The 22,502-nt window shown below is 49.5% G+C and overlaps 2 protein-coding genes across 2 annotated transcripts in view; one reads left to right on the top strand and one right to left on the bottom strand.

Annotated features, from left to right (window-relative positions):
* Positions 1 to 9,173, top strand: part of LOC123752246 (hornerin-like) — a 23,373-nt gene extending 14,200 nt beyond the window's left edge. The window contains exons 4-5 of the mRNA XM_069329296.1: positions 6,737 to 7,734; positions 7,835 to 9,173. Of these exons, the coding sequence (XP_069185397.1) occupies positions 6,737 to 7,734; positions 7,835 to 9,173 (2,337 nt within the window). The remainder of the gene's footprint in view (positions 1 to 6,736; positions 7,735 to 7,834) is intronic.
* Positions 1 to 22,502, bottom strand: part of LOC123758464 (Smrter) — a 730,161-nt gene that overhangs the window by 498,147 nt on the left and 209,512 nt on the right. The window lies entirely within an intron of this gene.

Here is a 22,502-nt window from a genome sequence, read left to right as displayed (position 1 = left end):
GTCTGGTGGCAAACCTTTGAACCTTTTCCAGTTTAGCCTTATGCTTGACTAGATATGGACTCCATGCTGGAGCCGCATACTCCAGGATTGGTCTGACATATGTGGTATATAATGCTCTGAAAGATTCCTTACACAAGTTTCTGAAGGCCGTTCTTATGTTATCCAACCTGGCATATGCCGCTGATGTTATCCTCTTCATATGAGCTTCAGGGGACAGGTCTGGCGTGATATCAACCTCCAGGTCTCTCTCTCTCTGATTCGAAGTATTTTATCTCCCAAATGATACCTTGTATCTGGTCTCCTGCTCCCTACACCTATCTTCATTGCATTACATTTGCTTGGGTTAAACTAACAACCATTTGTTCGACCATTCTCTTGAAGCCTCAAGCTGTCCTCCTCTGTCTTAATCCTTCTCATAATTTTGGCTTCGTCAGCAAACATTGAGAGAGAGTGTGTGTGTGTGTGTGTGTGTGTGTGTGTGTTCACCTAATTGTACTCACCTAATTGTGTCTGCAGGATCGAGCATTGACTCTTGGAACCCGCCTTTCGAGCACCGGTTGTTTACAGCAATGACTATGGTCCTATTTCCCTATCATACCTAGTTTAAAATTATGAATAGTATTTGCTTCCACAACCTGTTCCTTAAGTGCATTCCATTTTCCCACTACTCTCACGCTAAAAGAAAACTTCCTAACATCCCTGTGACTCATCTGAGTTTCAAGTTTCCACCCTCGTTCTGTTACTTCCATGTCCCGTCGTTCTGTTACTATTCCGTGTGAACATTTCATGTATGTCCACTCTGTCAATCCCCCCCCCCCCCCGAGTATTTTATACGTTCCTATCATGTCCCCCCTCCCCCCACTCTCCCTTCTTTCTAGTGTCGTAAAGCACAGTTCCCTCAGGCGTTCCTCATACCCCATCCCTCGTAGCTCTGGGACGAGTCTCGTTGCAAACCTCTGAACCTTTTCCAGTTTCCTTATATGGTTCTTCAGATGGGGACTCCATGATGAGGCGGCATACTCTAAGACTGGCCTCACGTAGGCAGTGTAAAGGGCCCTAAATGCCTCCTTACATTGTGTGTGTGTGTGTGTGTGTGTGTGTGTTTTAAGCACCAGGAGACGCATGCCCCCGGGTCAAGCCGGTGCACCTCCTGCCTGCCTGCCTGCCTGCCTGCCTGCCTGCCTGGCCGGCCGGCTGGCCTGGTGGGTGAGTGGGGGTGCTCCAGGCACCCACCACCACCACACACTCCCCAGCACACTGACCCCCTCCACAGTCCCGTTACTGTCATTCACCTAACCATATATAGCTACACACCTCACCTGCACTCCTATTAAAGCAGTCTCCTCACAGCCGATTGGTCCCGGGTTCGATTCCCAGGCAGAGAGAAATACTTGGACACGTTTCATTACACCTTTGAGTTACATGATACAACCTACAATAGTCTTGTAAGATGGTTAGTTCCTGGCCTAGCAAATGTTTTAGCTAGTACAATTATTTTTAAGTCAATGACTTATATTAACTATTAAAACGAAACTACAAGAGGGTTGGTTCTCTTGTTAGAGCACAAACCAGGTGATTACAGGGTTGTCAGGTTGTTCGGGTGCTGTCAATCCTGTCAAGATTACACCAGGAGAAAAGTGGAGTGAAGGCAGTATGATTCCAGGCTGAAGCAGGAATAATATCACGGTAAACGAGAGCTAAAGTCAGGGTGAAGCCCAAGTAACCTCAAGATAACGCCAGAGCGAAGCCAAACATGTCCCCAACCACACGGCTAGACGCAGAAGCCTCACCCGTCGCTTTTTCACATACATACACACACACACACACACACACACACACACACACACACACACACACACACACACACACTGGGGGCTGCCTTGCATTAAGGTTTTGATGCTGGTGGGTGGATGGACTGTTTTATGGGAATATGGGCAAAGTATGGATAGCAGGATATTAGTTACAGCCCCGCTCCTGTGCCAGGTAAGTCCGCTACGGGCTCACCATAGCCCGTGCTACTTGGAACTTTTTGTTCCGATGTAACACCACTCTAAAATGTAACACCACTATAATGGAACACCACTATAATGGAACACCACTATAATGGACCACCACTATAATGGAACACCACTATAATGGATACTAAACTAATAATGTAAACACTACTTATCCTGAGTAACACTTCCCCATCGGTTGCACTTGGTAACACTGTTATGAGCTGACATATGATGGTTACACAGGAACCAAAAGGTACACTGCCAACAAGGAAATGCTACACAGGATTAAATTCGCTGCCACCATCTGCCTTTGACCATTGAGACAATATCAAGCAACGAGGCAAGAAACATTGCTTGACTTGGAGAGTACTTTCTATGACTGTCATTAATTATGAAAACGGTTGTCAGCCACTATATCCAAAAGGCTAAGAGGATTCAACAATTGACACAGACGGGAAATTTAACATGAGTTTATTGAGACCAAAATTATGTCAATCACCACTTATAAATCCTACTCTAACACTGGCAAAAATTTAAGAAATTTAGACATGGAACAAAACCTCAGAGATCACACACATTACCTTAAGACCTCTGTCTCTCCCTGGCTGAGATGTTCTTCACAGACCCGCTCTCGATCCTGGTGTCCCGCACTCTCTCCCAACTAAGTCTCTACAGGACCTCTATATACAACCCCCACAGGGGGGAGGGGGGGGGGGGGAATCTGCTGTTGCTACCTACACCAAGAATGTAAGAAGTCGGCCACTCGTGCACAAACACTTAAAAATATTTCAATTAAGCTTGTTTGACATTCACCATACACTCTTCAAGAGAGGAGTTATTAATTACGTGTGTGACTGACCTCTGACCTGGCCAAAAGGGGGAGATCCATGGATGTTTACACATAAGAATCTCGAGTCTAATTCCATTTCAATGTTTGACCAGAGTATCATGAAATATTACATACTTGATACTATGCTGACTAAGACTAACCCAGGAATTTTTTTAATCAACAAGATAATCCAGAGATAAGCTGAATCTAAAACAACAACAGCAGGAAATTTCTGCAAATTTTTCTGAAATCAGTGAATATATTAGTGCAAGAAATTTTAATTTGAATCATTTGTTTTGAAAATATTCAGGTGTGTGGCTGGCGGGCCGTGCCAAAAACGGTCGTGGGGGTGTAAATGTGGCACTAACACGGTGTTCTCGTCTGGATTATGACGGCATCGACCAGCCTATGTTCATCCCTGTTATTAATAACAGGGATGAACATGTTATTAATAACAGGGATGAACATGTTATTAATAACAGGGATGAACATGTTATTAATAACAGGGATGAACATGTTATTAATAACAGGGATGAACATGTTATTAATAACAGGGATGAACATGTTATTAATAACAGGGATGAACATGTTATTAATAACAGGGATGAACATGTTATTAATAACAGGGATGAACATGTTATTAATAACAGGGATGAACATGTTATTAATAACAGGGATGAACATGTTATTAATAAATGGACAGAGTTTTTTCACCCTGATGCCCTTGTTCACCTAGCAGTAAATAGGTACCAGGACGTTAGACAGCTGCTACGGGCAGCTTCCTGGGGATGTGTAACAAAAAGGAGGTTTGATCGAGGACCGGGCCGCGGTGACGCTAAACCCCGAAATCATCCCAAGAATCCCGCATCCAACCTGGTTGATGGGGTTCTGGGAGTTCTTCTACTCCCCAAGCCCGGCCCCGGCTCGAGGGCAAGACCATTCCCGCTGCCAAATTTGGGCGAGGCTAGCCCCTAGCGTCTGGCCTCCATCTTTGGACGGACAGAGACAGACAGACTCTCAGACACACGGTTCGAGGCGTCTCCTCAGACCCTCGAGTTTTCTGAGACAAGATTGGTCTAAATGTCATCATTCAATTATGACGTCTGAGGAAAGTCTAATTTTGAGCCTCACGCCAGGAGGGCGATGAGGCTATTGTCTCATGCCACTCACGTGCAATTATTCCATTAGATTCCATTGCCATAATTTGCTCACACTAAGTTTTTGTCTTCCTCTTTACTGAACGTAATAGTAGTAAGATCTGTATTATACTTTTATATCTTATTGCTTTACTCTTTATGGGAGTACTTTATTTTGACGCTTAATTAGCATTGTAAATGTATAAATGTTAACTACTTACAGGCCACCCCCATGTGGCCACTCTTGCCGCCCCCCCAATGTGGCCACACTTGCCACCCCCATGTGGCCACACTTGCCGCCCTCCCCCAAATGTGGCCACACTTGCCGCCCTCCCCCCAATGTGGCCACACTTGCCGCCCCCCCCCACAATGTGGCCACACTTGCCGCCCCCCCCCCAATGTGGCCACACTTGCCGCCCCCCCCCCCAATGTGGCCACACTTGCCGCCCCCCCCCCAATGTGGCCACACTTGCCGCCCCCCCCAATGTGGCCACACTTGCCGCCCCCCCCCAATGTGGCCACTCTTGCCGCCCCCCCCAATGTGGCCACACTTGCCGCCCTCCCCCCAATGTGGCCACACTTGCCGCCCTCCCCCCAATGTGGCCACACTTGCCGCCCCCCCCCACAATGTGGCCACACTTGCCGCCCTCCCCCCAATGTGGCCACACTTGCCGCCCCCCCCCCAATGTGGCCACACTTGCCGCCCCCCCCCCCAATGTGGCCACTCTTGCCACCCCCCAATGTGGCCACATTTGCCACCCCTAATGTGGCCACACTTGCCACCCCTAATGTGGCCACACTTGCTGTAACATGCATAACCCCCCCACTTAGAGTTCACACCCAGGGAAGCCTTCTCCAAGAGGTCAGCCCAGATGACCTCCGGATTATCTTGTATGTTGATTAAAAAATTCCTGGGTTAGTCTTAGTCAGCATAGTTTCAAGTATGTAATATTTCATGAAACTCTTGTCAAACATTGCAATGGAATTAGACTCGAGATTCTTATGTGTAAACATCCCTGGATCTCCCTCTTTTGGCCAGGTCAGAGGTCAGTCACACACGTAATTAATATCTCCTCTCTTGAAGAGTGTATGGTGGATGTCAAACAAGCTTAATTGAAATATTTTCAAGTGTTTGTGCACGTGTGGCCGACTTCTTACATTCTTGGTGTAGGTAGCAACAGCAGATCTCCCCCCTTCCCCCCTGTGGGGGTTGTATATAGAGGTCCTGTAGAGACTTAGTTGAAGAGAGTGCGGGACACCAGGATCGAGAGCGGGTCTGTGAAGAACATCTCAGCCAGGGAGAGACAGAAGTCTTAAGGTAATGTGTGTGATCTCTGAGGTTTTGTTCCATGTCTAAATTTCTTAACGTTTTCATAATTAATGACAGTCATAGAAAGTACTCTCCAAGTCAAGCAATGTTTCTTGCCTCGTTGCTTGATATAGTCTCAATGGTCAAAGGCAGATGGTGGCAGCGTATTTAATCCTGTGTAGCATTTCCTTGTTGGCAGTGTATCTTTTAGTTCCTGTGTAACCATCATATGTCAGCTCATAACAGTGTTACCAAGTGCAACCGATGGGGAAGTGTTACTCAGGATAAGTAGTGTTTACATTATTAGTTTAGTATCCATTATAGTGGTGTTCCATTATAGTGGTGTTCCATTATAGTGGTGTTCCATTAGAGTGGTGTTACATTAGAGTGGTGTTACATTAGAGTGGTGTTACATTGCCACCCCCAATGTGGCCACACTTGCCACCCCATGTGGCCACACTTGCCACCCCATGTGGCCACACTTGCCACCCCATGTGGCCACACTTGCCACCCCATGTGGCCACACTTGCCACCCCATGTGGCCACACTTGCCACCCCATGTGGCCACACTTGCCACCCCATGTGGCCACACTTGCCACCCCATGTGGCCACACTGGCACCTTGAGAAACATTCCTCAACACTGCCACTGGATGAGAAGTCACAGTGATGACGGTCAGGGACACACAAGAGCACCTACACCTCTTGTCACTTGTGATGTAAACATTACACCTTGTCCTCTCGCCTAGTTCGTCGCATTTGTCTACATAATCGACCAATCCGTTAAAAATGCGACGTACTATGACGTTCTCTCTGCACCGGCCTGCACCTTGTCCTTGGCCCATCCGTCGTGGCTTGGCGAAAGGTCGAGTATAAATGCCAGAACACGGCCGGGATTGTGCCGTAAATAATATCGGAAGCCAAGAAGGTTAGATCACGTCCAAATTAAAGAGGGAGTTGGACGCCACATGCACCGCATTTATCCTCTTGCAGCTGTTTGTTTTGGTCCCTGTGTACTGAGGAGTCTTTGCCTTATACTTCCACTCCTCTGGAGGATAGGGTTGTTGTTGTTGTTATAGATTCAGCTACTCGGAACAGGTTCCAAGTAGCACGGGTTATGGTGAGCCCAACTGGCTCAGGAGCGATGCTGTGTAGGGTGAGGAGGATAGGGGAAAGGAGGACTTCCCGGTGGTGCCCGGGGCCGTCTCTCTCCCCTGTCCATTGGTCTATCCATCTTTCTATCGATCAATCCGTGTATTTATCCATCTATGCATCTATCCCATCTACTTATCTATCCAGATATGCATCCATCTGACTTTCTATCCACCCATCTGTGGATCCATTTCCATCCAACTACCCACCTATCTATCCATCTACTCTATCTACTCATTACCCATTTATCTATCCATCCAGCATCTATCGTCCCTATCTTATAAACAAATATAATTTTCTAACGTGTTGGTACAGTCACCAGTGACGGGAACTTTGTCACAAAGTTCCCGGAGCAGCAAGAGACAAACAGGACAAAGTTCCCGGGGCAGCAAGAGACAAACAGGACAAAGTTCCCGGGGCAGCAAGAGACAAACAGGACAAAGTTCCCGGGGCAGCAAGAGACAAACAGGACAAAGTTCCCGGGGCAGCAAGAGACAAACAGGACAAAGTTCCCGGGGCAGCAAGAGACAAACAGGACAAAGTTCCCGAGGCAGCAAGAGACAAACAGGACAAAGTTCCCGGGGCAGCAAGAGACAAACAGGACAAAGTTCCCGGGGCAGCAAGAGACAAACAGGACAAAGTTCCCGGGGCAGCAAGAGACAAACAGGACAAAGTTCCCGGGGCAGCAAGAGACAAACAGGACAAAGTTCCCGGGGCAGCAAGAGACAAACAGGACAAAGTTCCCGGGGCAGCAAGAGACAAACAGGACAAAGTTCCCGAGGCAGCAAGAGACAAACAGGACAAAGTTCCCGGGGCAGCAAGAGACAAACAGGACAAAGTTCCCGGGGCAGCAAGAGACAAACAGGACAAAGTTCCCGGGGCAGCAAGAGACAAACAGGACAAAGTTCCCGGGGCAGCAAGAGACAAACAGGACAAAGTTCCCGAGGCAGCAAGAGACAAACAGGACAAAGTTCCCGGGGCAGCAAGAGACAAACAGGACAAAGTTCCCGGGGCAGCAAGAGACAAACAGGACAAAGTTCCCGGAGCAGCAAGAGACAAACAGGACAAAGTTCCCGGGGCAGCAAGAGACAAACAGGACAAAGTTCCCGGGGCAGCAAGAGACAAACAGGACAAAGTTCCCGGGGCAGCAAGAGACAAACAGGACAAAGTTCCCGGGGCAGCAAGAGACAAACAGGACAAAGTTCCCGGGGCAGCAAGAGACAAACAGGACAAAGTTCCCGGAGCAGCAAGAGACAAACAGGACAAAGTTCCCGGGGCAGCAAGGGGAAAAACAGGACAAAGTTCCCGAGGCAGCAAGAGACAAACAGGACAAAGTTCCCGGGGCAGCAAGAGACAAACAGGACAAAGTTCCCGAGGCAGCAAGAGACAAACAGGACAAAGTTCCCGGAGCAGCAAGAGACAAACAGGACAAAGTTCCCGAGGCAGCAAGAGACAAACAGGACAAAGTTCCCGGAGCAGCAAGAGACAAACAGGACAAAGTTCCCGAGGCAGCAAGAGACAAACAGGACAAAGTTCCCGGAGCAGCAAGAGACAAACAGGACAAAGTTCCCGAGGCAGCAAGAGACAAACAGGACAAAGTTCCCGGAGCAGCAAGAGACAAACAGGACAAAGTTCCCGGGGCAGCAAGAGACAAACAGGACAAAGTTCCCGGGGCAGCAAGAGACAAACAGGACAAAGTTCCCGGGGCAGCAAGAGACAAACAGGACAAAGTTCCCGGGGCAGCAAGAGACAAACAGGACAAAGTTCCCGGGGCAGCAAGAGACAAACAGGACAAAGTTCCCGAGGCAGCAAGAGACAAACAGGACAAAGTTCCCGGAGCAGCAAGAGACAAACAGGACAAAGTTCCCGGGGCAGCAAGAGACAAACAGGACAAAGTTCCCGGGGCAGCAAGAGACAAACAGAACAAAGTTCCCGGAGCAGCAAGAGACAAACAGGACAAAGTTCCCGGAGCAGCAAGAGACAAACAGGACAAAGTTCCCGGGGCAGCAAGAGACAAACAGGACAAAGTTCCCGGGGCAGCAAGAGACAAACAGGACAAAGTTCCCGAGGCAGCAAGAGACAAACAGGACAAAGTTCCCGGAGCAGCAAGAGACAAACAGGACAAAGTTCCCGAGGCAGCAAGAGACAAACAGGACAAAGTTCCCGGAGCAGCAAGAGACAAACAGGACAAAGTTCCCGAGGCAGCAAGAGACAAACAGGACAAAGTTCCCGGAGCAGCAAGAGACAAACAGGACAAAGTTCCCGGGGCAGCAAGAGACAAACAGGACAAAGTTCCCGAGGCAGCAAGAGACAAACAGGACAAAGTTCCCGGGGCAGCAAGAGACAAACAGGACAAAGTTCCCGGAGCAGCAAGAGACAAACAGGACAAAGTTCCCGGAGCAGCAAGAGGCAAACAGGACAAAGTTCCCGAGGCAGCAAGAGACAAACAGGACAAAGTTCCCGGAGCAGCAAGAGACAAACAGGACAAAGTTCCCGGAGCAGCAAGAGACAAACAGGACAAAGTTCCCGGAGCAGCAAGAGACAAACAGGACAAAGTTCCCGGAGCAGCAAGAGACAAACAGGACAAAGTTCCCGAGGCAGCAAGAGACAAACAGGACAAAGTTCCCGGAGCAGCAAGAGACAAACAGGACAAAGTTCCCGGAGCAGCAAGAGGCAAACAGGACAAAGTTCCCGAGGCAGCAAGAGGCAAACAGGACAAAGTTCCCGAGGTAGGTTAAGTGAACAAATCTGAACCTCGTATGGAAACACAGAGTGTAACACAGCCCTTAGGAATGTGATCTGCATTTGTTTTTACAATCTGTAATCGCTCCTGGAGCGACGCCAAGGAGGAAGACTAACTTTGACAAGGACTCTCCTATTATTAAACCACTAGTAGCTAAAGTTTTGGGAGTTATACAATTCTCAGTAAACCATTGTTTGTTCTGGACTAATGTAAACTCCCTGTGAGTACAACGTGAAGCTTCGTCCATCTATATATATATATATATATATATATATATATATATATATATATATATATATATATATAATGTTATTTATCATACATCTTGACTATCGGAAGCAGACACTGGATGAGACAGGCGCCAGGTTGTACGGGGAAGAGTTCGGACCTTACACGTATGATTCTATTTTAATACAAACTTTGTTTCTTATCGTATGACACGGACCTCTGGTATTATATGGTTGTACGGCCCTTTACAGCCTGATAGCACGTCCCTTTTACAACATGATTGTACAGAAAGCCGGCGACTTGTCAAGCCCCCCCCCCTCCTCTAATTGTTCCTGAAGATTTTATCCAGCTGGATTCTGAAGTGTCTTGACATTTACGGCATCGGCGGGTAGGCGGTTCCACGGGTTTATATCCCTATGAGTGAAAACAAAAAGCATCTCCTGTTTCCTGCCTGCTTGTTGAGCTGGAGGTGTCCTGTAGCATCATAATCAGGCTTTACTTTAAGAATATAATCAACAGCACTTCTGACAATGTGCATTTTCTTCCAGGGGTGTGGGGGAGGCGGGTACAAAGTGTTGTGTGTTGAGGGGTACACAAGGCTGAGAGTCGTGCGTAGCGTGACCGGACTGGTGACCTCTGGTGGTCGGAACCAGGCAACACTCCCCCCCCCCCCCCTCCCGGGTGGAGAAGAGGTTAAGGGAGCATGGCTGACCCTCCCTGAGCAGGCGCGCAAGGTGAGAGAAGACATTATCGGCGGCTTAAAGTGGATGCTGGTGTCGGTAAGGAGCACAAACGAGGTCTTGAAACTTTCGGGAAGTGTCACAACCCATAACAATAGCTGTTGTGGCTGGAGAAGTTCAGATTCATGAAGATTACAGAGGAAAGTACTCGTTTGGTAAGGGAGAAACTTGCTTGCAACCCCAGCAAGCACCTAGTTGTGCTTGCAGGGGTTGAGCTTTGGCTCTTTCACTCCCGCCTGGTGTACAAATTCCTGAGCCTACTGGACTCCATCATATCTACATTTGAAACTGTATGGAGTCAGCCTCCACCCTTCAGTGAAGGTACGACGAAACCTCGTCCCTTTGTCGTGTTGGACGTCTCAAAAACTTGTTCGTTTACGGCCACTATAGGTAGATCACTGTATATAATGTTACTTAGGTACACGCCCAAGGGTTGCCAAATTTGTCAAGCAGATCGTCGAGGACGCCGATGATAGCGTGCCGAGCGGTGTTGAACGCCAGTTAGTCGCCCATGGACATACACATAGGGTGACCTAATACCCTCTTAAGCTAAACAACTTAATAGGTATCAGCAACGTTGTCAGCAGATTTGAATGCAATCTGCTCTGCGCCTGCAGCCCTCAGACCTTCAGAGACAGCTTGGGCATCGGAGCGTCTACACACGCTCCCTTACACACTCTAGCTAGCTCCTGGCCCGGTGAAGAAGATATATATATTTTTATAATAAACTAAGGAAAAGCAGTGGACGTTTGGTACTCCAATTCCTGCCCACTACCGAGTAAACTCCAGACCATCCTAATCATTCTATAACAACGACAACCGGGTTTACAGTCGTCCCTTCAATTTCTAGTGTGTGGTTTGGTCAACAGGAACCACATCGTGAAGCGATGAAGCAGGGCAGCCACCGGCAGCCCTGCTTGCCCGTCTGTAACAGCCGGGTTGGGGGGGGGGGGAGGGGGGGGGAGGGAGAGAGGGGGGGAGGGGTTGCAAAACCTCACCTGAACAACAAGTCCGCCCCCCCCCCCTTCCCTGTCTCCAGTCGCACCACTCCCCTGGCTCCCCCCCCCCTTCCCCCTCATCCGACTTGTAAACAAGGAGAAGTGAACAAGCAGACCCTCCTCCAGTCGTGACCAGCCACGGTGGGGTTGATCAGTACACACACACACACACACACACACACACACACACACACGCACACACACGCACACACACACACGCACACGCACACACACGCGCGCACACACACGCGCGCGCGCGCACACACACACACACACACACACACACACACACACACACACACACACACACACACACACACACACACACACACACACACACACACACACACACACACACACACACCTCAACACCCGGGAGATGATGCCAGCTTTACTGTTATAAAGAACAGTGTTTGCTTTTCTTCAAGGTTCGCCACCTGGTCCAACTTCGTAGACAACCAAAAGTTGGCAGCCACAACACGAGGCGGTCAAGGAGCCTGGTTGTGCCGTGTTCAAGAACAAGGCTCCGTCAGCGACCATTCTCGGACACGGCGCTGTAGGCGACATCCAGTCACGCCATCACTCTTGGCTCCACCTTCATCTCCTATATATTAAAAACGTTTATTCTTAATAGAATTTTTTTTTTTTTTTAATTTTGCCCCGAGGGGCGAGTTTATTGGGCAGCGCCACTCATCTTGTGAGTGAACATACCGCCATAGCAGAATGTACAACACTCCCCAATAGGAAGAAAACCCGCTGGGTTGTTCATCCTGTCACTTGTACCCAGACACAGCTGGGACTTGCTTAACTGTCTCAAGTGAACAGCTCCTCAAACAAGAAGATTAACATTTATCAACCCTTAAAAGCTTACGTTATCTTGCGGGTGCAAAATGGGGAAATCTTTTAAGAACAGTATCAATATTTGACAAATAGTGTTTTCCTAACTCAAACAATGTGGGGTTTATTATTCTACAGTTATTCCTAATGTCTCTCAGGTGTTCACATTCACTTAGATAGTGGTCAAGGCGGTGTCCATCACTCTCACCACAGATTCTGCAACTTCGCTGATCAACTGTTGTTTCCATTCCAAATCTCCATGGATATTTGTATCCAAGACGGATTCTCGCTATTACAGATTCTCTCACTCGTCGTCCTCCTCTTCGGCCATACTGATTGGGATTGCCAGCTGCAACCATGTTGTACCATCGTACAGATTCACTGGTTTGTGCTTCTATCCTCCTTTCCTCAGTTACCTTGTCACGGTGATGTTGCCTGATAATACCTCTAATTTGTAGTTGAGTCTTGGGTATGAAGTATTCAATATGGTCTCCTTCAGCGCCTTCAGCAGCCAGCACATCTGCTCGTTCATTCCCACATATTCCAACATGGGAGGGGATCCACAGAAACTTGATGACTCTTCCCTGATTGGTAAGTACTCTCACAGCTCTCTTGATTTCAGCGACTATTGCAAGATTTTCTGCCTGATTTTTACTTAGACTTTGCAGTGCTGCTTTTGAATCGGTGCAAATCACTGCACCATTAGTGTTCCGTTCAAGAAACCTTAACGCCATAACAATGGCAGTTAGCTCTGCTTGCGTTGAAGAGGCATAGTTCTCAATACGTGCTTTTTCTTCATTTCTGCGTTGGAAGGTATTATCCTTGATTACCGTGTATGCTGCACCAGCCCTGCCATTGATAGGATTAGATGACCCGTCAGTGTAGATTTGATCTAATTCATCTCCGGCTTCTTTATAAATGTCCTCGAGATACTTGTGCCTCATTTCTTGTGGTATCATGTTGGATTTTTTCATTGTCATTTCATTGATGATGATCTTGCATGAGTCATCCTCCCAGGGAGGTAACCTCTCTACAGGCAGGAGCTCACGGGCTTGCTCAAGCAGGTGAAGCTCTTCAAGGTAGCAGACTGCTCTGTGATGCCATTTTTTGCTTCTCCTGTTTCCCCCTGAAAGTAGCACAGAGCTCAGTTTTTTCTTGGCAATATCATTGTAATGGGGATCTCTGGCTATCTTAATTGCAAGCTTAGCATTCAGCTCCTGAATTCTGCTTTTAATACTGGGAAGGGACAACTCCTCTCGTAGATTAGACGTTTTGGCAGTTCTTGGGACTCCAAGAATGATTGTCATGGCTTCATTTTGAATGCTTTCAAGCCTTTTCATATCGCTTTGGGAGTAGGTGCACAGTACTGGTGCGGCATAGTCTATGACGGAGCGCACATAGGCTGTGTACATCATTTTGAGCACGGCAATAGAGGCTCCATGTCCATTCCAGGTCATAGCTTTCAGTGCCCTGAGTCGACTTTTGCATGTTCCTATGAGTTGGTTGAGCTCCTCTTTCTTTCCCTTGTTAGAGCCGACAGTGACGCCAAGGTACCGATAGTGGTCAACCCATTCAAGTGTTACACCATTAATTTGCAGTTCTTCATTTGCTCTCCGCTTGTGATGGGAGTATGCCTTCGTCTTGTTTGTGGAGAGAGTGAAACCGAGCTCAATACATTTCCTTCCGAGGAGTTCAATGGACTGTTCAATTTTTCCCAAGGTGGGAGCTTGTATTAGGACATCATCTGCATATCCCACTTGTTGTGTTCCTTCCGGAAAATCAATATTTGCAATGGCGTTCATAAGTACATTGAATAGTGTAGGGCTTAAGACTCCGCCTTGGGGGGTCCCGAGTTCCATATTCATTGTTCTGGAGACTGCTCCATTGAAGCAAACCTTGGCTTTCCTTCCTGTGAGGTAGTCTTCAACCCATTTCATGAGTCTCCCCTTGACACCCATGCATGCAAGCTCGTCCAGGATCGCAATCCCCTGTGCTTTGTCGAAGGCTCCTTTGATGTCAACAAATACAGAGTACCTAGCCGTGTCATTAGCCAAGTAATTAACTATACAATTTGCTGTGCTCCGTCCTTTAACAAATCCATTGACCCCCTCCCCTAACCTGCCTATTTTGTGCAACAGTCGGTTTAGGATGATCCTTTCAAGCATCTTGCAAGTGCATGACACGAGGCTGATAGGTCTGTAATTACCAGGGTCATTAGGCTTCGGTATGGGAATAATTATTGCGTGTTTCCATTGTGTGGGCAACACTCCACTTAGGAATGACTTGTTAAACAGGTGGAGTAGTGGATTCCCAGACACTTCACACAGTGCATTGAGTATGTCGTAGGTGACGCCATCTTCACCAGGTGCTGTACTTTTACCCTTTTTCATAGCGCCCCTTACTTCTTGGGCTGTGATTGGTTCCCCATATTCATCACTAGACAGTGCTCTTGTTATCCTAATTCTTCTGTCATCATGTCGCAGGAGCTGTTCCCTGCTGATTTCTGCAGGGAGGGAGGAGGATGCTGCATCACTCCACTTGTGAATTAGTTCCTCAGCCTTACCCTGGGGGTCTTTGTGAGCCGCAGGCCGGGCTCTGCCCCCCTTAGCTATCTGAATTTTTGCCCACACTTCTCTTGCAGATGTTTCCCGTCCAATAGAGCTAGTGAACTCAAGCCATTGTCTTTCCCGCTCTTTAATCTTCTCTTCCCTGGCTACTTGACACACAGTTTTAAACAACTCTTGGTTACTTTCAGTGGGATGTCTCCGGTACTCTCTACTCATGTCTCGCACATTTGCGTTAAGCATCTTTATGTAATCATTCTCATACCATTTTATTTTCTTCCTCTGAGGGTTACTTCGCCCAGGCGTACGGCGCGGAACTCTTAGACAGCTCTCAATGTGGTGGTTAAGGTCATCAACAAATGTGTTAATGTCTTCTGGGATTTGGTATTCCGTGAACCAGTCACTCATCCTGTTTATGAAGTGCGGCCTCATATCTGGTCCGAGTGATAACCTTTTTCTTTTATTTGTCTCTTTCCTTCTCTTGCTCATGTCGACGGTGGTAATCAGTGCCCAATGGTCACTACATAAACTGTGCACAATGTGTGTACTGGCATCCGTGTCCTGTGCATTCAGCAGGAGAGCATAATCTAATCTTCCTCCTCTGAGGTGAGTTGGCTGTTCATCACCCAGGACCCTAAGGTTTTCACTTCCCCTGACAAAGAGTGACAGTTTCCGTCCATTGACATTGGGCTGATGACAGTTGGCACCAAAGTGTGGGTGTCTGGCATTCAGGTCACCGACCAGCAGGGTAGGTTCTTCATTAACAAACTCAGGCAGTGCGTCAAGGTCAAGTTTACTCTGTGGCACATATAGGTTGATTATATGTCTTGATCTTAATAGAAACTAACAAGAAGCTAATGAACAAAAATTGGGTATGTTGGGATTAGCCTTCAGGTGAGCTCACAGGCTCTTAGTTACAGCATTCTTAGGAAGAGAGGGGAGAGAGGAGGGGGAGGGAGAGGGAGGGAGAGAGGGGGAGGGAGAGAGAGGGGGAGGGAGAGAGAGGGGGAGGGAGAGAGAGGGGGAGGGAGAGAGAGGGGGAGGGAGAGAGAGGGGGAGGGAGAGAGAGGGGGAGGGAGAGAGAGGGGGAGGGAGAGAGAGGGGGAGGGAGAGAGGGGGAGGGGGGGAAGAGAGAGAGAGAGAGAGAGAGAGAGAGAGAGAGAGAGAGAGAGAGAGAGAGAGAGAGAGAGAGAGAGAGAGAGAGAGAGAGAGCAAGCAGTATGGAGCAACAACCAAAGCATTAGCACAAGAGTGTCCCAAGAGCCCTGAACGCTCATAAGGGTCACAAGTGTGCGTGTGTAAAATTGTATGCACAGACGCGCACAAAGGCGCGCGTGCTCGCTTCGGAGTGCACTCAGGCTGCTGGGAGTGCCACTATGGCAGGAGCTGAGGTGCCGCTGGTGGTGGTGGTACTGACCTATCAGTGTCTGTGAGGTAGTGAGGTCTAGCTCTTTGTGCCCCACCGACGCGCCTCGTTATCCAGCTGCATTACAACTTAACTATTTTGGCATCCAAATTCTTTGTCGAATCTGGCGTTAAAATTGTGGGTGGAGGTGGCTTCCACGACTACTTCTTTCAGTACATTCCACTGGTACAGGGTACGAGTACTTCCTTATGTTCCTTCGACTCACTTGTGTTTCCAGGTGTTACCTGTGTTCTTGGGTCCTATTTTCTCTCGGTTGTAATTACTTCTACAGTGACTAGAATGTCATCCATTGTTTCTTCCGGCCTTTCATCTTGCAACCTTGGTGTCAAGAATGATTCTAATGTAAAGACCTCCAGAAATATTTTATCAAGTTCCTCACATTCCACATCAATTCCGTAAGAGCTCACCCCCCCCCCCCAACCCCCCACCCCCTCTCCTGTCTCCTCATCTGAGTACTTGGTCTGACACACTGTTTTTCTATTGACCCAAGGATATACTTTACCTTCCTCGTCCTCCTTTAAATTGGCATATTTCTCAGCGATGAATTCCATGTCATGTGCTGTCTTCCCTTCTATCTCTCTTTTTCATTGGTTTTCCTGCAGAAACTTCCTCATCTTATTGTTGTCCCGGAGACTCTAATCTCTTCTCCTTCAACTGGTTTCTTTAACCAACTCCGGGTGGTGGTGGTGGTGCCAGGTACTGGTGGTGGTGGTGCCAGGTACTGGTGGTGGTGGTGCCAGGTACTGGTGGTGGTGGTGCCAGGTACTGGTTGTGGTGGTGGTGGTGGTGGTGCCAGGTACTGGTTGTGGTGGTGGTGGTGGTGCCAGGTACTGGTGGTGGTGGTGCCAGGTACTGGTGGTGGTGGTGCCAGGTACTGGTTGTGGTGGTGGTGGTGGTGCCAGGTACTGGTTGTGGTGGTGGTGCCAGGTACTGGTTGTGGTGGTGGTGCCAGGTACTGGTTGTGGTGGTGGTGCCAGGTACTGGTTGTGGTGGTGGTGCCAGGTACTGGTTGTGGTGGTGGTGCCAGGTACTGGTTGTGGTGGTGGTGCCAGGTACTGGTGGTGGTGGTGGTGCCAGGTACTGGTTGTGGTGGTGGTGCCAGGTACTGGTTGTGGTGGTGGTGCCAGGTACTGGTTGTGGTGGTGGTGGTGGTGCCAGGTACTGGTTGTGGTGGTGGTGGTGGTGCCAGGTACTGGTTGTGGTGGTGGTGGTGGTGCCAGGTACTGGTTGTGGTGGTGGTGGTGGTGGTGGTGCCAGGTACTGGTTGTGGTGGTGGTGGTGGTGCCAGGTACTGGTTGTGGTGGTGGTGGTGGTGGTGCCAGGTACTGGTTGTGGTGGTGGTGGTGGTGGTGCCAGGTACTGGTTGTGGTGGTGGTGGTGGTGGTGCCAGGTACTGGTTGTGGTGGTGGTGGTGGTGGTGCCAGGTACTGGTTGTGGTGGTGGTGGTGCCAGGTACTGGTTGTGGTGGTGGTGGTGGTGGTGCCAGGTACTGGTTGTGGTGGTGGTGGTGGTGGTGCCAGGTACTGGTTGTGGTGGTGGTGGTGGTGGTGCCAGGTACTGGTTGTGGTGGTGGTGGTGGTGGTGCCAGGTACTGGTTGTGGTGGTGTGGGTGGTGCCAGGTACTGGTTGTGGTGGTGGTGGTGGTGGTGCCAGGTACTGGTTGTGGTGGTGGTGGTGGTGGTGCCAGGTACTGGTTGTGGTGGTGGTGGTGGTGGTGCCAGGTACTGGTTGTGGTGGTGGTGGTGGTGGTGCCAGGTACTGGTTGTGGTGGTGGTGGTGGTGCCAGGTACTGGTTGTGGTGGTGGTGTGGTGGTGCCAGGTACTGGTTGTGGTGGTGGTGGTGGTGGTGCCAGGTACTGGTTGTGGTGGTGGTGGTGGTGGTGCCAGGTACTGGTTGTGGTGGTGGTGGTGGTGGTGCCAGGTACTGGTTGTGGTGGTGGTGGTGGTGGTGGTGCCAGGTACTGGTTGTGGTGGTGGTGGTGGTGGTGCCAGGTACTGGTTGTGGTGGTGGTGGTGGTGGTGCCAGGTACTGGTTGTGGTGGTGGTGGTGGTGGTGCCAGGTACTGGTTGTGGTGGTGGTGGTGGTGGTGCCAGGTACTGGTTGTGGTGGTGGTGGTGGTGCCAGGTACTGGTTGTGGTGGTGGTGGTGGTGCCAGGTACTGGTTGTGGTGGTGGTGGTGGTGGTGCCAGGTACTGGTTGTGGTGGTGGTGGTGGTGCCAGGTACTGGTTGTGGTGGTGGTGGTGGTGGTGCCAGGTACTGGTTGTGGTGGTGGTGGTGTGGTGCCAGGTACTGGTTGTGGTGGTGGTGGTGGTGGTGCCAGGTACTGGTTGTGGTGGTGGTGGTGGTGGTGCCAGGTACTGGTTGTGGTGGTGGAGGTGGTGGTGGTGCCAGGTACTGGTTGTGGTGGTGGTGGTGGTGGTGCCAGGTATGGTTGTGGTGGTGGTGGTGGTGGTGGTGCCAGGTACTGGTTGTGGTGGTGGTGGTGGTGGTGCCAGGTACTGGTTGTGGTGGTGGTGGTGGTGGTGCCAGGTACTGGTTGTGGTGGTGGTGGTGGTGGTGGTGCCAGGTACTGGTTGTGGTGGTGGTGGTGGTGGTGGTGCCAGGTACTGGTTGTGGTGGTGGTGGTGGTGGTGGTGCCAGGTACTGGTTGTGGTGGTGGTGGTGGTGGTGGTGCCAGGTACTGGTTGTGGTGGTGGTGGTGGTGGTGGTGCCAGGTACTGGTTGTGGTGGTGGTGGTGGTGGTGGTGCCAGGTACTGGTTTGGTGGTGGTGGTGGTGGTGGTGGTGCCAGGTACTGGTTGTGGTGGTGGTGGTGGTGGTGGTGCCAGGTACTGGTTGTGGTGGTGGTGGTGGTGGTGCCAGGTACTGGTTGTGGTGGTGGTGGTGGTGCCAGGTACTGGTTGTGGTGGTGGTGGTGGTGCCAGGTACTGGTTGTGGTGGTGGTGGTGGTGCCAGGTACTGGTTGTGGTGGTGGTGGTGGTGCCAGGTACTGGTTGTGGTGGTGGTGGTGGTGCCAGGTACTGGTTGTGGTGGTGGTGGTGGTGCCAGGTACTGGTTGTGGTGGTGGTGCCAAGTACTGGTTGTGGTGGTGGTGCCAGGTACTGGTTGTGGTGGTGGTGCCAGGTACTGGTTGTGGTGGTGGTGCCAGGTACTGGTTGTGGTGGTGGTGCCAGGTACTGGTTGTGGTGGTGGTGCCAGGTACTGGTTGTGGTGGTGGTGCCAGGTACTGGTTGTGGTGGTGGTGGTGGTGCCAGGTACTGGTTGTGGTGGTGGTGGTGGTGGTGCCAGGTACTGGTTGTGGTGGTGGTGGTGGTGCCAGGTACTGGTTGTGGTGGTGGTGCCAGGTACTGGTTGTGGTGGTGGTGGTGGTGCCAGATACTGGTTGTGGTGGTGGTGGTGGTGCCAGGTACTGGTTGTGGTGGTGGTGGTGGTGCCAGGTACTGGTTGTGGTGGTGGTGGTGGTGCCAGGTACTGGTTGTGGTGGTGGTGGTGGTGCCAGGTACTGGTTGTGGTGGTGGTGGTGGTGCCAGGTACTGGTTGTGGTGGTGGTGGTGGTGCCAGGTACTGGTTGTGGTGGTGGTGGTGGTGCCAGGTACTGGTTGTGGTGGTGGTGGTGGTGCCAGGTACTGGTTGTGGTGGTGGTGGTGGTGCCAGGTACTGGTTGTGGTGGTGGTGGTGGTGCCAGGTACTGGTTGTGGTGGTGGTGGTGGTGGTGCCAGGTACTGGTTGTGGTGGTGGTGGTGGTGCCAGGTACTGGTTGTGGTGGTGGTGCCAGGTACTGGTTGTGGTGGTGGTGGTGGTGCCAGGTACTGGTTGTGGTGGTGGTGGTGGTGCCAGGTACTGGTTGTGGTGGTGGTGGTGGTGCCAGGTACTGGTTGTGGTGGTGGTGGTGGTGCCAGGTACTGGTTGTGGTGGTGGTGGTGGTGCCAGGTACTGGTTGTGGTGGTGGTGCCAGGTACTGGTTGTGGTGGTGGTGGTGGTGCCAGGTACTGGTGGTGGTGGTGGCGGCGTTGATGATAACATCACGAATCATTTGGTGATTGGCTCTCCCCCAAGGCACAACTCTACATTAAAATTTATGCACTAAAACCCCCATGTACTCAAAGCTCAATTACAATGATACTGATATGTTGTGTATGGACACGCCAAGGGTAGGTAAGTTGAGGCGCTTAAGTTCTGGCAGTAACTATATGTGTATGCAGTACGTCGACGAGGCATTCAGAGGGAGTAATTCCTACCCAGGAAGGGGGCACTGTTTCCAACGGTACCAGATATCAATTCATAATTAATTTTTCGCTCATAAATACTGGAGTGGCGGCTGGATAAACGAGCACTGGGTCATTGTTGATGAGGACGGGCTGCCTCGTAAACACAGCCCGGCCTCATCAACAAGGTCCAAATGCTCGTTAATTCAACCGTCAGACCCCATTTATGAATGAACAGCAGTTTATACACCACTCACAACTGATGACACTCAAACTGTTCTTGAACAGTGTACTGCGCTCTTCCTCTATGTACCGTGAATTATAAATAAAATCCTAACAGAACCTATTCATCCTGTGCCCGTGCACAAAATTCTAATTTATAGTATTAATTTAGATTTAAGAAAGTACAATTCAGAATACAATACCTTAAAATTGATGCGTGTTCAGCTCGTCCACTAAACAAAGGGCCAAAGTTCATTCCACGTATCCGCCAAACCCCCTGTTAATGAATGAAAAACGGGGTGACCCCATCAACCCATTCTCGCATTGCTTATAGTCAATATTTGGCTTATGAATAAGTGCATATGTGAAATACTAATTTTTTGTGAATATTTGAGTTTACCTGAAAAGCTGAATAGAAAACCACAACCTAACCTAACCTTCTTAGTATGTTAAGATAAGTATTTTATGGCGTCTTAATTACCTATATTGATATTACAGTTTTATAAAAATAATAAAACAAAACAAAACTAAAATACCTAAATAAATTGTAAAGTAATTCAGGATATTGTCAAATTTTGTATAAAATCTCAATTATTTAATAAAACTTAAATAGAAGAGTTAGTGCCTTGAAAAAATAGAATTTTAAATATATCATATATGTACTTATTCATAAGCCAAATATTGACTATAAGCAATAAGTCATATATGGACACTCTTGTGCGAGAGTGGGTCGAACCCATACCAATCCCCCCCCCCCCCACGACTCAACTGATGACATCTGAACACTTCCGGAACAAGTGCTTCACTGACGACTTTTGTTCGAACCACAACACCACAACGCTGTAAATGCTTCACCCACGTACTACAAATAATCGCCAACAGAACCTAAACACCTAACCTAACCTATGCCAATATATGCACAATATGCTACGTCAATATTTAATTCACAGGCTACTCGCCCATGCTTGAAGTTTTGACTCGAGACTTAATTCATATGCAGGAGAGACTCCTTAAATCAACCTTACCGAGGCCTGACCTAGACCTAACAAGGCATAAAATATTTACATTTTTTGTTTACATGTTTTATAATAGGGATTAAAATATTCGTCTTATCAGGTGGTGCACACCAGGGGCCAGTGGTGGTGTCAGTGGTACCACCACCTGGTGTCAATGGAGACCTATACCACACACATAAACCTATATATTTTTCTTAACTCATGGTCCAAATACACTTTTGTGTTTTAGACTCCCTGTGGTATTCACAGGGTCAAAAGGTGTCTCAGTGGCTACACGTCGCCTGTGGTCCAGGGGAGACATGTTTGGGTACGTTATCCCTACCAAACACAACGTAATGCGGTACTCGTATGTTGGTACGACGTTAGAACTACGTTGTGTGTTGGGGTGTACACACAGCATGAGGCTGTTTAATAGTAGTGGGTGTAGTGTAGTTCATTATGCTCCCCCTCATACCCATCCTGCACAAGTTACAGTCCCGCTCCTGTGCCGGGTAAGTCCACTACGGGCTCACCATAGCCCGTGCTACATGGAACTTTAAGATTCAGCTACTGGGAACAAAAACAACATTCCCATACCCATCCTGTGAGCGGTAGTGGGCCCCATACCCATCCTGTGAGCGGTAGTGGGCCCCATACCCATCCTGTGAGCGGTAGTGGGCCCCATACCCATCCTGTGAGCGGTAGTGGGCCCCATACCCATCCTGTGAGCGGTAGTGGACCCCATACCCATCCTGTGAGCGGTAGTGGGCCCCATACCCATCCTGTGAGCGGTAGTGGACCCCATACCCATCCTGTGAGCGGTAGTGGACCCCATACCCATCCTGTGAGCGGTAGTGGGCCCCATACCCATCCTGTGAGCGGTAGTGGACCCCATACCCATCCTGTGAGCGGTAGTGGACCCCATACCCATCCTGTGAGCGGTAGTGGACCCCATACCCATCCTGTGAGCGGTAGTGGGCCCCATACCCATCCTGTGAGCGGTAGTGGACCCCATACCCATCCTGTGAGCGGTAGGTGACTTATTAAATTAATATTTAAAACAACAGTCTGTAATCATAAAAGCATTCCCCAGAACCGAACTTAATTACTAAGATTAAATAA

Source organism: Procambarus clarkii, chromosome 22, assembly GCF_040958095.1.
Source record: "Procambarus clarkii isolate CNS0578487 chromosome 22, FALCON_Pclarkii_2.0, whole genome shotgun sequence".
Classification (NCBI taxonomy): Eukaryota; Metazoa; Arthropoda; class Malacostraca; order Decapoda; family Cambaridae; genus Procambarus; species Procambarus clarkii.
Note: the sequence above shows the minus strand (reverse complement) of the source record. Positions and strands in the feature narration are given on the sequence as shown.